Source organism: Dermacentor andersoni, chromosome 10, assembly GCF_023375885.2.
Source record: "Dermacentor andersoni chromosome 10, qqDerAnde1_hic_scaffold, whole genome shotgun sequence".
In the NCBI taxonomy this organism is placed as follows: Eukaryota; Metazoa; Arthropoda; class Arachnida; order Ixodida; family Ixodidae; genus Dermacentor; species Dermacentor andersoni.
The window spans coordinates 19,834,716-19,848,920 of NC_092823.1; the positions used below are offsets into that span (position 1 = coordinate 19,834,716).

General features: G+C 44.6%; 1 protein-coding gene across 5 annotated transcripts in view; it reads right to left on the reverse strand.

The window, feature by feature from the left end:
- Window positions 1-14,205, reverse strand: part of LOC126519144 (neprilysin-2-like) — a 53,360-nt gene that overhangs the window by 24,988 nt on the left and 14,167 nt on the right. For 3 of the 5 annotated variants that reach the window (XM_072285032.1, XM_072285033.1, XM_072285035.1), the window contains exons 5-9: window positions 13,392-13,526; window positions 7,152-7,241; window positions 6,499-6,704; window positions 751-999; window positions 536-610 (exon numbers count right to left, since the gene is read on the reverse strand). In XM_072285032.1, the coding sequence (XP_072141133.1) occupies window positions 536-610; window positions 751-999; window positions 6,499-6,704; window positions 7,152-7,241; window positions 13,392-13,526 (755 nt within the window). The remainder of the gene's footprint in view (window positions 1-535; window positions 611-750; window positions 1,000-6,498; window positions 6,705-7,151; window positions 7,242-13,391; window positions 13,527-14,205) is intronic. The other 2 variants (XM_050168749.3, XM_072285034.1) reach the window with 1 other exon arrangement.

Consider the following 14,205-nt stretch of genomic DNA (forward strand, 5'->3'; position numbering starts at 1 on the left):
CTAAGTTATGGGTTCTCAGCCGACGTGGTCAAATAGGAAATCGAAACCTGCGCGTATTTTCTTGCATCGGCTGTATTTCCAACTTCACTTAGCGCTACATATGCCTGAACTCACGACGACGAATACGTTCCTTGGGCAATATTTCACGCGAGTTTTCTTTGTGCGTTAAAGATGAAGCCATCTATCAGAAGAGTGTTGTTAAGATGAACGTTAGCCTTTGTCCTATTTATTGGAATGCACGTACGACGCTGAAATTACTACATATGCAACCTTTGAACTGATTTATTTCATTTATTCTAAAAAATTCCGCGTTCCAGTGGCTTTTGAGAACGGATATTCTATGTAGATTGTGAAAAGAAAAATTAAGATAATGAAGATCCTGGTATGAAGGAAAAGAATAGCTGCTGCCTCATAAATGTGACATGAAATTACAAAAGACCGGCACCGGATTACTCGGTCGTTTGATATGAGTTACAAATACAATGCAAAACGTAGTAAAGCATTGAATGAACACTGTTGTTATCATAACACTCACATTAGCTGAAGAGGCTTCGGTGCCCACGGATGTTGCGTTTATTTCGATTCTTTTTAAGTTAGCTCCATCGGAAATCTGAAAAAAATAACCACGTAAGCTCGAGTACAAGGCGTGTAAGTAGATGTGGTGCCTTTGATAATAAATTTGCACTAAACCGTAGCTCATGCCTCGTAAACTATATTGCATGTGCGCAACACGTGCTTGGTATCTCTTACCTTAGCAACTTTCTGTTCGAAAGTCAAAATGTCGCCCGCAATCAGCGCGCTTTCCTCCTCCGTCACATTGGCCCTTATTAGCCTGATTGTTTCGGCAATGAAGTCTTTGTAGCGTTCGTACTGTTCTGCCGTGATGTTTTCAGACGTTGATACTGCCCGACCAGCTTTCTTGGAATTTGGGATTTCGGAAAACAAATTCTTTTCAGTGGATGTGCTAGAAACGAAAAAGAAATTGGTCCGCTTTGTGATCTGCAAGAGAACGCCGGTGTGTTATTATGGCGAACTCACTGACGCAGCGCCATTGCTATGCTTTAATAATTGACATAGTAAAACTGATTTCATGTTCAAAAATGACCAGGGTCTAAGTGGTGGGGGAAAAAGAGGGGATGGGGGAGGTCTGCTTGGAATTCCTGTCAAGCATGTGGCTTCCTTGACTAAATAGTTATTTTTATTTTTCGCCTTCTCATTTGTTGAAACAAAGTAAAACAAACAGCGGCCCTTCCGAGCCTTTTCGCTCTCACTGTATTAGAGCAAGAAGACGTGAACGCAATTTTAGGAACTGGCTTTATTCCATTTAGCATTCTTCAGCGCGAAGAAGGGCAGCAACACAAAAATGAAGGACACACGACTAGCGCTATCTAACAACTGACGTCTATGAAGAAAAAATAATGCAGAAAAAAAGGAAGCCGTCATCTGCTCATCAGCTGCCATATTCTCAACTATCTCAAATGATTCCGAAATGAGCAACTCCTTTATGCGACTGTTATGCTAACGCGGCGATTCGGGCTTGTACTCAAATATCTGAGAAAGAAATTCTTGTGGGCCTGGACTTTTTAGCGATGGATGACTTGATTGTGACAGAGGGCGCCCGTTCGTAGAATGGACAACGTTACACCAGTTTTTTTTTTTTACACATTTTCGCACAATAGAGCACCTATATTGACTAGAGAATGCAAACATCTTATATTTACCTCAGATGTCGCGTCACTATACCGCATGCAATGTGGTACCTTAAACGTGTGCGTCACAGTTAACCACTGAGGTGGGGAGAATACGATTGTTTGGTATAGATTTTTGTTTATATTGTTACGTGTGGAAAGAGACAGACGAAAGATGCTGTTTACAAGCTATTTACGCTGGAGCCAGGCAGCCAGGCTGACACTCGCTCGTGCCAAGGGCACCGACCAACTTCGTCGTTCTCGCGGCGGCTCGTCTCTTGAGCATCGCTCGATGATATCGTAATAATATCAATAATAGCTCCCTCACTCGCAGTTTAAACATCTCATGGGGAAAAGTATTTCGTATTCCATTCGCCATTGAAGTATCAAAATTTAATATACCGAAAGCATTTTCATTTTGTGATGTTTCCGTTGGATGCACGCTTTGTTCACGTTTTTCAGCCAAATACAAATAAATCAAACCACTGACCAGTGCTTGCGCAAAACCTTAACGACTGTGTTCCAATATGATCCCGGTTTAAGACACTAAAAGCACCCTCTTTTTTCATAAAAACTGTAAGAGTGTTCTATTTATTCCTAAGGCAAAGGATGCGTGCCCTACAACTATATTACACTTGTAAATATTCAAATTTATAGCTTAGTAAAGCGGCTTCTGTTTAGTCTGGCTATGATGTCTGGCTACGGCGGCGGGATCGATATCAAACGTAAATGCAACGTAACGTGTGTTGGAGCACCTAATTCGCTTTGAAACGTAAGAACAAATGATTACAACATAAAAGCTATATTGCTTGTATGTCATTCAAAGGAACTTGCATGTGCTGCGGTTCTTGAAACTCGTAATTCCTTAAGTTTCTTTTTCTCATGTCACATCACGCAGGCTCCACGCAGGAGGTCTATAGGGAATTTTCGTTAAGTAGTTTGCTCTAGAGTGACAAGCTGGCACTATCGGCGGCGCACTGCTAGTGCCATCTAGAGAGTCGGCAACCAAGTACAGGGTAACTGATAGCGTAAATCGACAACCAGGAGTCATCAGAAAGAGAGAGAAACAGAGACAGTGAAGTGGATGCAAAGAATGGAAACAAAAAAAAAAGACCGTGGTCATTTACAATAACGGGAAGAAAGAAATTAGAGACGAACATCTGTACAACATAAAGGGTAGTGCCTTGTTATTTGAGGCTTCAGCTGGTTGCCTAAGGACAAAAACATACCGGAGCAAATGCTCGCAACAAGATGAGGAATGTACATGCTACAGCTAAATCCGGAAGCTACTCCGTACACCCTAACAGAATGCGAAGGGATTCACGAGTGAGACCCATACGTAACGTACACTTTCCAGAAGCGCTTGGATTTAGAGTGGACGGAAGCATCAACCGGTGAGCAGTCGAGGTAAGCAAGGCTCGTTTAGAGTATTAGTGGGGAAAAGAATGAGGGAAGAGATTGATACGACTGGATCCGGTTGCAGGCATAAGTAGAGAGAGAAGTTTTGAGGATGAGAAAAGAAAAACATAAGGCGATTTATATAAACTCGCTAGAATATAAAAGCATGCATGGCATACCTGAGAAACTCAAGCCGGCTCGGTGACTAGTTGTCACTGATCCATTTCAAAGGATACGGCAATATATCGTCTTTATCATCATCGCACATTGCCTCTAGCGAAAGCGCATGCATGCAAAAGCATCACCGCTTTTACTGCGCTACTGTGCGATTAGGTGTGTCGAAAAGGCAACTGGGTGATCGATAACGCACTGCGTTCAATTCTTGTTGCAAAATGTGGAATGATATAGGGAAGACTAGCGCCGTAATTTGATGCGAAAAAAAAAATGATGGCTGGCGCATCCAGAAATATAATCAATCTGAATCATCTGTGTCGCCAAGTTCATGGACGCCCGTTGCACAAGGACTGCCACCGTCGCCGGCCCTTGATGATGCAGTGCTTTCCTCGATGATAAAAAAAAATTCACTAATCCGCCAGCGTTGTATCGCTAACCTCCAAAGCTATTAGAACGTACAGAACGTCTACGTTCCAAGCCTTGTGCGTGGCAAGAACAAAAATACCGTAACTAAGTACACCCGCTCGCGATTAGGCAGAAAATAGACAACCAGATAGTGACCGCACCAACAACGTTAGTGAGTCAGAAATTCAAGCCGCTGTTTCAAATTAATGAGCAAATAAATAACGAAGAACAAAAGACACTTATTCTGATTTAATTTGGAAGCGGTAAGTTTAGACAGCTTTGAATATATTTCTATAGCCCGTTTCTATAACATGCACTGTGATGGCAGCTCGCACAGTTTGGACAAGGCGTAATGAGCACTCAAAGCGCTTACGTGTCCTCCGAAGCCGTGGCCAAAGCTCTTGGTCGTCTACCCAGTCACCATCTACGGTATCCGGCAAAACAGGGGTTTTCCGAGCCGCGTAGAGGACTAGAAAGCCTCCAGGGACGCGAAGCGTGTTTGGCTCCAAAAGCGACGGTGCCAAAGTAGACGCTGCTTCACGCTCAGCTGAGTCTGCTCAGACGAAGCCAGGGTGGCGTTATGGCTTCTACTGCTGACGTGAGCGTTGTGTGGCCACGAATCGGAGTTCCACTTATTATACAGCTGTGTGAATACCACACCGTGGTGATGGTAGAGTTAAATTTACATTATTCTTTCTATGGACTCTGGCCAACGCCGTCGTTCTTCCTTCAGCCTCTTCTAGGGTTCAGTCGAGGCGCCACACCTGAAACGCTGCTTTCACGCTCCTCATTGGGCTGTCGTCCTGATACGCCTCCAGTGCAGCGCTATACCTCGCTGTTGCTTTCAATGCCAAACAGGATTTTTTTGGTGACGTGCCGGTCACTTCTGTACAGCTCACATTTTGGAGTGCTCAAATTCGCTGCACCAGCTCAACGGCCGAAACTTTGACTGGCGATGTAGCGTTATATGCGAGAGAAATGCGCGAGCAAGCACTACGCTGCCCCTCTTCGAGGTCCCTCATCCGCGATTTAAACCTCGTACAGCACATTGCGAAGGGTTGTTGGGGAGCTAAAGGTGAACAGTCGCAATATTCATGCCGGGACACCCTCACAGCGGCAGCAGAAAGGTACTAAGGTAGCTCCCCCCCCCCGTTCCCCCTCCCGTTCCCCCCCCCTCCCAGTGCAACGCCACGATACGCTTTCGCCTTTGTAGCGAAACTTGTGCTTCTGAAAGCGAAATTAGTGTATTGAACGTCGAATTTCGTCATGAATATCTCGGAACACAAACGCTTTAGAAGTATCCCATAAAATTCCGTTGTCCTAAAGTACGACTGCCTTCACGTTTTCTCTTAATTATAAAGCTATATAATTATTTGGAAATTCAGAAACTTAATTAGCAAATATTTGTTAATGATATACTTGCTGACACTGCTTGTTCGCGGAAATTCCGTGCACAGGAGTGCATAAAGCTCCTGTACAAGAAGCGCTGCGCATAATATGGTTTCATTAAAGTAACTGACCGTTTAACTTTAAGGACCCGGTATATTATGCAGCCCTATTATACGGCTACACCAGTAGTGGGGAAAAGTAGACAATATTACTGAAGCAAACGACAAGGTAGACACAAGCCAATATTAAAAAAAATGCCTTAAGCCAACGAACACCAGCAAGGCACAGTATATATTGCAGGAAGCCAATTACACTTTGCTAAGTACTTTTCTATGGCGACTGAACGCCTATTTACCGGCGGGTAACGAACAGCACCAGACCGCGAATTCATATGTACAATTGTACTACATAGACAGAAAAAATATACTTAAAATAGTTAATAGGAGCGAAACAATTTTCTTCGGAAATTCTGAGAATTCTCTACAAATGCGTACGCATTATTTGGCTCGACTGTTACTTCGCTTTTGTTCACTTGCTTTCCCTAGCTTAAGCATGTCTACCCATCGCTTTTCCAGTGCGAAAGAAATTATGTCCATGTAACGAATGGTGTGGCGATCAGTTGCCAAGAAGCTGCATGGCCGTTCAAAAGCGGTCGCATTAATTGAGTCGGAACGCCGTCCCAACCAGTTTCACCACCGTAGTTCTTTCCACTTTTCTTATTTTATTCTCTTTTTCCTTTTATGTTATGACCTTGACGTGGTGACAGCTACGCCACAAGTTTTCTTTTACGCCACGAATCATTTATTACTATTATGAAACTATTATCACATGTACGAACCAGTTATTCTTATTGTTATACTCAGCAGCCCCATAGCAGGCTTCTCTGCACATAAACCCATATTGCGGAAAAGTAAGCTTTCAATGCGCCCTGACGAGAACGGTTTTTTCACTGATGATCTTTTTTTATTTTTTCCAACTGTGCCTTATCGCTTATAATGCTACCGAACATCTACGTTTGCACTATTATTACGAATAAGTGCTTAACTTCGCAAATTACGCATTTTTCTGCAGATCCATTACGCTTTTCGAGTGACAGATTTTGCTGGGGTACTGGCCAAAGAATCCTTCGCATTAAAAAAGTATTATATACAGAACATGAGAACTGCAAGTACAACTTCACTTAACAAACGTGATATGACTGCAGTCACAACAACCGGAGACGTAGTTAAGAATGGCATGCACAAATTTATGAGATTCGATGTGATAGTGCAGCAAAGAGCAATTGGAGGTTCAAAGGCTGTAATGCTCGTGTCGGTGAAGAAAAACGCTTTCGCAATTACGGTAGAGGAACCGCTTCTTCGCTTTGTTGGCATGGGAACCAAACCACGGAGGCATACTGAAAATCGGTAAATACGACAAGAGAGCATTAAACAGTGATGCTCACTATAATGGTGGGTTTGCTGGCTGGGTGCTTCGATTGCGGTTGGACGTAGTAGTCGAAGAAAGTTCGTAGGCCCATTTTCTTCAAAGTATCGTCGATGGTCTCATGGCTTTCTCCAGGGGAATCCTTGCTTGTCTTTGGCCAATCCTGAAAACCCAGCTCGCGAAGTATTCTTTGCAGTGATACTTGCAGCTGCAGGCTGTCATTTCCTAGGGAAGTTTTGGTTGCGAAAGATATTACAAGTTGACTTTGGAACAAGTACAATGCTTGTTTGCGTGACGTAGTGACGCAGCTATGACAAGTTGCTAGCGCTGTGGGAGCTTCTATCACGTGTTTCACATAGACGTTAATTGTTGTAACCAAAATCCGGAATATCACATATGGCAAGTAGGCCTTTAACTGCAAGAAGTAGTACCTTTTCTTCTTGGTCAGTAAGCAATTCAGCATTCAGACTCTTTTATAATTGTGCGCTGTTCTCTCTCAAAAAAATTTAGCTGGGCGGAAGTGCCGGGATCTTCTCATACACTCGTTTATTGAATGCATTTATTTCACCAGAACCGTCTATCAAAAAAAAGAGTACTAATCCATTTATTTGCGCCAGCAGTGTGTACCATACAGACTAGCTTTCCCCAAAATATAGTTGACGTGAAACTTACTTGTATTTACGCATGACCTGTAGGCAGCAGTGAATTTTCCAGCTGCACTCGAGCTCTCCTGCCCTCGAATTTTCGGGTACTTCAGCATTTCTAGAAGAAATATGCAGCCAATCAAGCAGCGTTCTGTCCTAGTAATTCAAAAACTTAGGCCTTATCGAACAAACATACAGTCGCATCATTCATTCGCAAGAGAACGCTTCAAAAATGAGTAAGTTAGAACATTTAGTTTACTCTTCGTATTATACAAAATAATCACTGAGGTAACTTCGAACAGAATCAATTCAGCACTTGATTGCAACAAGCCCCGCCAGCAGGCTGGCTTTATCAAAATGTATTAGGAAGTACCTCGCATCACCAGCCTTTTTTAATGTGCACTGCTGGACGAAGGACTCTCCCAGCAATCTCAAATTACCCCTCTCTCACACCAGCTCACCAGCCTTTGATTGCGAATGCCGTCATTTCGTCACACCGCTTAATTCTCGGCCTTCCACGACTGCCCTTCTATTGCCTTGGCGCGCATTCTGTAAATCTAATAGACCAACGGCTAGCCACCCTACACAAAACGTAGCAACATAAGCACATTTGTTTTTCATTGTCAAAAAAAGCGCAATTCTTGGGCAGTCTGCGAATAGACGTTATGCGAAGCACGTTGCACGCAGCCGGCTCTTCAGCATTGCTTGTGTTTCCGAAAAGAGTTACCATGCTGACCAACGCACTTGCGTGAATCCAACATGTGTGTTTGTGATGCGAGTACCGTCCACTTGAATTAAAACGAAAGCGCGTGTACGTGACGAAACCAGCTAGACGACGACAACGGTCACGACGATTGTAGGATTTCAACGAACGATCAAATTCATGTTAATGAGAGAACCGGAGTGGTGAGATGGGTGAGAAACCGAGAAACAAAACGCTCACTGTTGGCGTCACGTGATATCACTTGGAGTACGCGAGCAGGTGACCTAATGGCGATAGTGGAATTCGATGCAGCGTAGGCGTTACTTGGACACTATGAGCGCCAGGAAAGAGTAGGCCTCGGGTAAGCGGCCTGGTAGCGACGAGGATGGCCGTGAGGGTTCGGTGCAAGCTTCAGGAGGAACGGGAAGGTGGCACCTTGGCGTTCAGAAATTTGATTTTCAATCGCTTTTTTTGAACGGATGCCACCACCACCCGGTGTTCTGCCGTCGGCCCAAGTTGGACAACTTTGTTCACTGGGTCGGCAAAATTGCTTGTCGTGGTTATAATGTCATGTCATGCATGCATGCGTATTGTGACATGACATTCATGCGAATCATGTGGTGGCTGGAGATGCAGGCATGCCATGATATGCGTTCATGGCGTATATGCCAATCATTCTATGACGTGCGTGGCAATATATGTCATTATTACCACACATGCACGTAATGACATGCATCTCCAGAATATAGGCAGTTGTGGAAATGCATGGCATGTCATTCAGTCTATTAATGTCATTTCACTTATGACATTCATGTCATGGAAAGCATGACATGTCACGTGATTGTCGTTATTGTCAGGTCCATTTTCGAACAAATTGTGCATCAGGATATCCATGGCATGAATGAAACGGCATATGTCATGTCTTTTCATGTGATTCATGTCATGACAATCATTACATGAATGGCATGACATGCATGTCATGGCGTGGTTGTCATGCATGATATAAAATACATTAGGTAATATCATCGTGGTCATTTCTTTAACTGGATATGCATCAGGATAAGTGGGACGACACATGAGTTCATGACATGACAGGAACGACATGACTTGCTTATTCATGTATTGTCAATAATGCCGTGTCATGAGGCACATTCATGCCGACATGCGTGTCATTCATGTGATGACATTTATAGCATGTCACTCATGTCAGATCTGCATACATGTCATGCATTCATATCAAGATACAGATCGAAATTAGGAATCGATCACAACGGCATCATGTCATTCATATAATTTATATCATGACATACTTGTCAGGCCTCCAACCCTAGAGATAGAATAGAACTGACAGAACTTTCGAAGTTAATCAACAAGCGTAAGACAGCTGACATAAGGAAATATAAAAAATACTCGCCGTGGTTGCTCAGTGGCTATGGTGTTAGGCTGCTGAGCACGAGGTTGCGGGATCGAATCCCGGCCACGGCGGCCGCATTTAGATGCCGGCGAAATGCGAAAACACCCATGTACGTAGATTTAGGTGCACGTTAAGGAACACCAGGTGGTCGAAATTTCCCGAGTCCTCCACTACGACGTGCCTCATAATCAGAAAGTGGTTTTGGCACGTAAAACCCCATAATTTCAAGGAAGTATAACATGGATAGAATTGAACATGCTCTCAGGAACGGAGGAAGCCTAAAAGCAGTGAAGAAGAAACTAGGAATAGGCAAAAATCAGATGTATGTGTTAAGAGACAAAGCCGGCAATAGCATTACTAGTGACTGAGGAGTTCTATAGAGATTTATACAGTACCAGTGGCACCCACGACGATAATGGAAAAGAGAATAATCTAGAGGAATTTGAAATCCCAGAAGTAATGCCGGAAGAAGTAAAGAAGGCCCTGGGAGCTATGCAAAGGGGGAAGGCTGCTGGGGAGAATCAGGTAACAGCAGATTTGTTTAAGGATGGTCGGCAGACTTGTTCTAGAAAAACTGGCCATCCTGTATACGCAATGCCTCATGACTTGAAGCGTACCGGAATCTTGGGAGAAGGCTAAAATAATCCTAATCCATAAGAAAGGGGACGCCAAAGACATGAAAAATTATAGACCGATCAGCCTACTGTCCGTTGCATACAAAGTATTTACTAAGGTAATCGCAAATGGAATAAGAAACACCTTAGACTTCTGTCAACCAAAAGAGCAGGCAGGATTCCGTAAAGGCTACACAACAATAGAGCATATTCACACTATCAATCAGGTGATCATGTGCGGAATATAACCAACCCTTATACATAGCGTTCATTGATTACGAGAAAGCGTTTGATTCAGTCGAAACCTCCGCAGTCATTGAGGCATTACGGAATCAAAGTGTAGACGAGCCGTATGTAAAAATACTGAAAGATATCTATAGCGGCTTCACAGCCACCGTAGTCCTCCATAAAGAAAGCAACAAAATCCCAATAAAGGAAGGCGTCAGGCAGGGAGATACGATTTCTCCAATGCTGTTCACAGCATGTTTACAGGAGGTATTCAGAGATCTGGATTGGGAAGAATTGGGGATAAGAGTTAATGGAGAATACCTTAGTAACTTGCGATTCGCTGATGACTTTCGCTAACTTCCGATTCGCTGTCGGGACTGCGATGTTCAGTAACAGAAAACGCGCACCTGAGTGCACGCTTATCATTAAGCTTCACGACATTAGCCGGCCAGCGCTCACGCGTGCGCGCTGCCCGGCTAATATCGTGAAGCTTTGGTCTGTTAACTTGTTGATGCTAGGTACTGGCAAGATCACTGGAATGGAAAGGCAACGGCAAGAAGCGCATTAACAAAGGCATGGCATATGCTCATATTTGTGTTAGCACCAAAATAAATGCACTGGATTAAGAAAAAGCAGCAGCGGGAAATTGCTCGCTGAGAAGACCAATAAACATGCAGTGCGACGCAACTTGAGAAATAATGATATTGAAACATCCAAGAACTTAGAAGAAAAAAAATGACCAACCCTTCCCCTACCGGGAAATGGGCGCAAGCGAAGCTTGTCCTGCGTGCACCTGACCTTCGGTAAGATTAAGTAACGCACAGGTAATGGTGCAGGAGTGCTTCGGCCTCCTGCTCCCTGAGCTCGGGCGCGCCGACGGCGAGCCCTCTCATGGGCGACTTCTTGCCGCCGCTCGTCGAAGGCCACCCGTTCCTCGGGCGAACGCAAAACGCGTGGCCGTCCAATTCGTTTTCTTAGACTGAATTGAACGGTAACGGAGCCAGCGAAGCACGCGGGAAGCCCTTTCTTGTCCTTTCCATCGCTCGTAGAAGCGAAACGACTCTGATTGGTTGCACACGTGGCGTGAGCGCGCGCCTATGCAGCTGGAATCCTTGCTAACGACTCACGCTCTGGCGCCGGCGCAGCTATCATCTCATCAAACCGCCCTTTGCGGCAGCTGCTCTGCTCTGGGAGTAATTGATTGTGTGTGTGTGTGTGTGTGTGTGTGTGTGTGTGTGTGTGTGTGTGTGTGTGTGTGTGTGTGTGTGTGTGTGTGTGTGTGTGTGTGTGTGTGTGCGTGTGTGTGTGTGTGCGTGCGTGCGTGCGTGTGTGTGTGTGTGTGTGTGTGTGTGTGTGTGCGCGCGTGTGTGCGCGCGTGCGCGCGTGCGTGCGTGCGTGCGTGCGTGCGTGCGTGCGTGTGTGTGTGTGTGTGTGCGTGCGTGCGTGTGTTTGTGCGGCGTGCGTGCGTGTTTGTGTGTGTGTCTGTGTGTGTGCGTGTGCGTTTGTGTGCGCGCGAATGCAAGCTTCGCTTGAAAAAAAAAGATGGAATCATCGCGACGGCATAACACAAGCCGCCGTAGCTCTCGAGGTCTTTAGTTCTAACGGAATTATTTTTGAACAGCTCTGATAATCCACGTAACAATGGTTGCTTGTTTGATGTCAAATGCTCATAAGCTGCGGCCTAAAGCTCACGGCACAAAGCGACACATCGTGCGCGGACATTCATGCAGACGCGCAGTCAGTCGCTGCGAACCTGTGCGATCACTGCATTGAGGCGTCATTCTTTATGCCGCATTTCATTGTACAGGCAGCCCACTATAACAACATATTTGACATGGTTCGCTCTTTGCGATTGCCGACCTTTCAAGCAAGAAGCGGCTTCGGGGGACTCCATCGGGGCGGCCACGCGCAGTGGGCGTTCACTGTACGCATTCGGTAAAACGACAGCGCCTGTAAACCATTCTGTCATTTTTGATTGCCTAAGATTATTATTTTGGCCGTAAAAGCTTCCCTCGTTTCGAGAGAAATATCCAAATGGTGGACAACCAAACTTACGAAGAGTGCACCGCGTTATCCCTCATACTACGCAAGCGACGCGCTTCCCACAGATGGCGACTCCGTAAATCTTCGCTACCAATACAGGGGGAGTTATTTACCCTAGTGCCCAAACCACCTTCGTAAAACAAAGGAACCTATTACATGCAGTGGTCGAGCACGATTGAAAAATTGGACCTTAAGATCCCCGCTAGGTTTCTAACAGGTTAGGTAGTATTTGCTTATGGCACATTTCCCCAAACGCCCCACACACCCTCCGCACCACGCACAAGAGGCTTCGCGTACTCCCTGATGCACCCTAACCGACTTTTTTTATTCGCCTGGTTTGACACGTGGCATAGTATAAAAAATGCCACTCGCAAACCCTTTGTTTCAGGACTAACATGGAAGCGAACAATGTCGATTTTATTGAAGACCGAATGAAAGCTTGTGATTAGAACTCAGCCTGTTCAAACTGCGCGGAAGTGTATCTTTGCCTTGGACAACTAGTCATAAAGGGGCCGGTCCATCAGAACGAAACAAATACAAATGGCTAATAACGCACATGGCAGGCAGTCTCAAGTTGCGAAGGGCATCTCGCAAATCCTACACTTCAAAACAACAGTGTACCAGTTGTAGAATTTGACGTGTATTGAAAAGTCGGCTATAGCAGGTAGCACAATTTTAATCCTTGTGATGTACTCCTCAATGAGGCAGACATTGCTCTCACATTTGCTCAATTGACTAATTAATAAACTTTAGCTGTCATTCTTTTTAATTACCTCCCAGCACATATTGGTATTTAGTGAAACGTTTTAGGAATGCTACTCTGCCAGTACTAACCTATGGGGCTGATAGTTGAGAAAAGCAAAAGAAATGAGAACGGGCTGATAACCGCGCAACAAGTGATAAAACCGAAAGTCAAAGCGGCAACGTTTACGAACTTGAATACTGCAGTTTTTACCAGAGAGTAAAGGCGAAAGGCTGACATTCTGGTTGAGAGTTAGGAGAGGGAAATTGGGTTTCGCAAGTAACATGACGCCAAACCGAGAACATTGGTTCGTTAGGGTAACAAAACAATTGTCAAGGGCAGGGCGACGCCGTAGGATACGCCAGAGCACTAAGTAGCGCGATAAAGTTGGGAAATATGCAATTGAGAGCGGAGTCGGCCGACTCAAGACAGGGGTAAATTCATATCGTACATTCTGCAGTGTACATATCAGCTGATTATAACGATGCGACGCTGCGAAGTCGATGCGATAAATGATTACGTACCTTGGAGAGCTTTGATGGCAGAGCTTCTCACATGTGAAGGCGGCAGCGCCTTGTTTTCCGCTCGTTGCCCGCACACGTAGCCATAGAAATCGTCGCAGGGCCTGGACTTTCCCAAGCCGTCGCTTATTATGTCCGCTAGGGATATAAGTGTTGCATATATAAAATGTGCCGGAATCAACAAAAAACAAGCCTGGCAATGCGACAATGGTCAAGGAACTCTTCGTCAGCTCTTTGAGTAGCTCCTGTATTATGAGCAGATTTACTTATAAAATATTGTATTTCGTGTTAATTGTGACTAGTGATAGAGATGCTGCCTGTAAAACAGCGACACACACATTATTGGTTGGGAAGATGGTCTGTGTAAGCATTATTTTTTAAACATAAGAATTCTTTTTGCCCTATATAGCTCTCTCAAGTTCGATAGGTGGAACAGTTGTGATTAAGCAGCAGTTCTAAGTATCGTTGACATAAGGTCCACAAGCCTGAGTTAAAGGGGAGGAAGCCTGAAAAGTGTAAGCGGGACTATATCCAAACTGAGGACAGTCGAGATGGACACAAAAAAGCGCGTAGTAAATGTAAGTACCAGGATCGCCCGCTATGTTTTTTTAGCTTTCAAAAATAATGTCGATAATATTCTCCTGTTCTTTCTACTTCTCATTTATTTGCTTGCAATTAGGGAACATCACTGATCAATCTAAAACATTCCTTAGTGTTTTGTTTACACACCACTTCTTGCGGCTCAAGTAGTAAGTGACGGATATAGCCGACATAAACGAAGCATAAATTCACATTCACCGTCATTTGTTTATTTCTG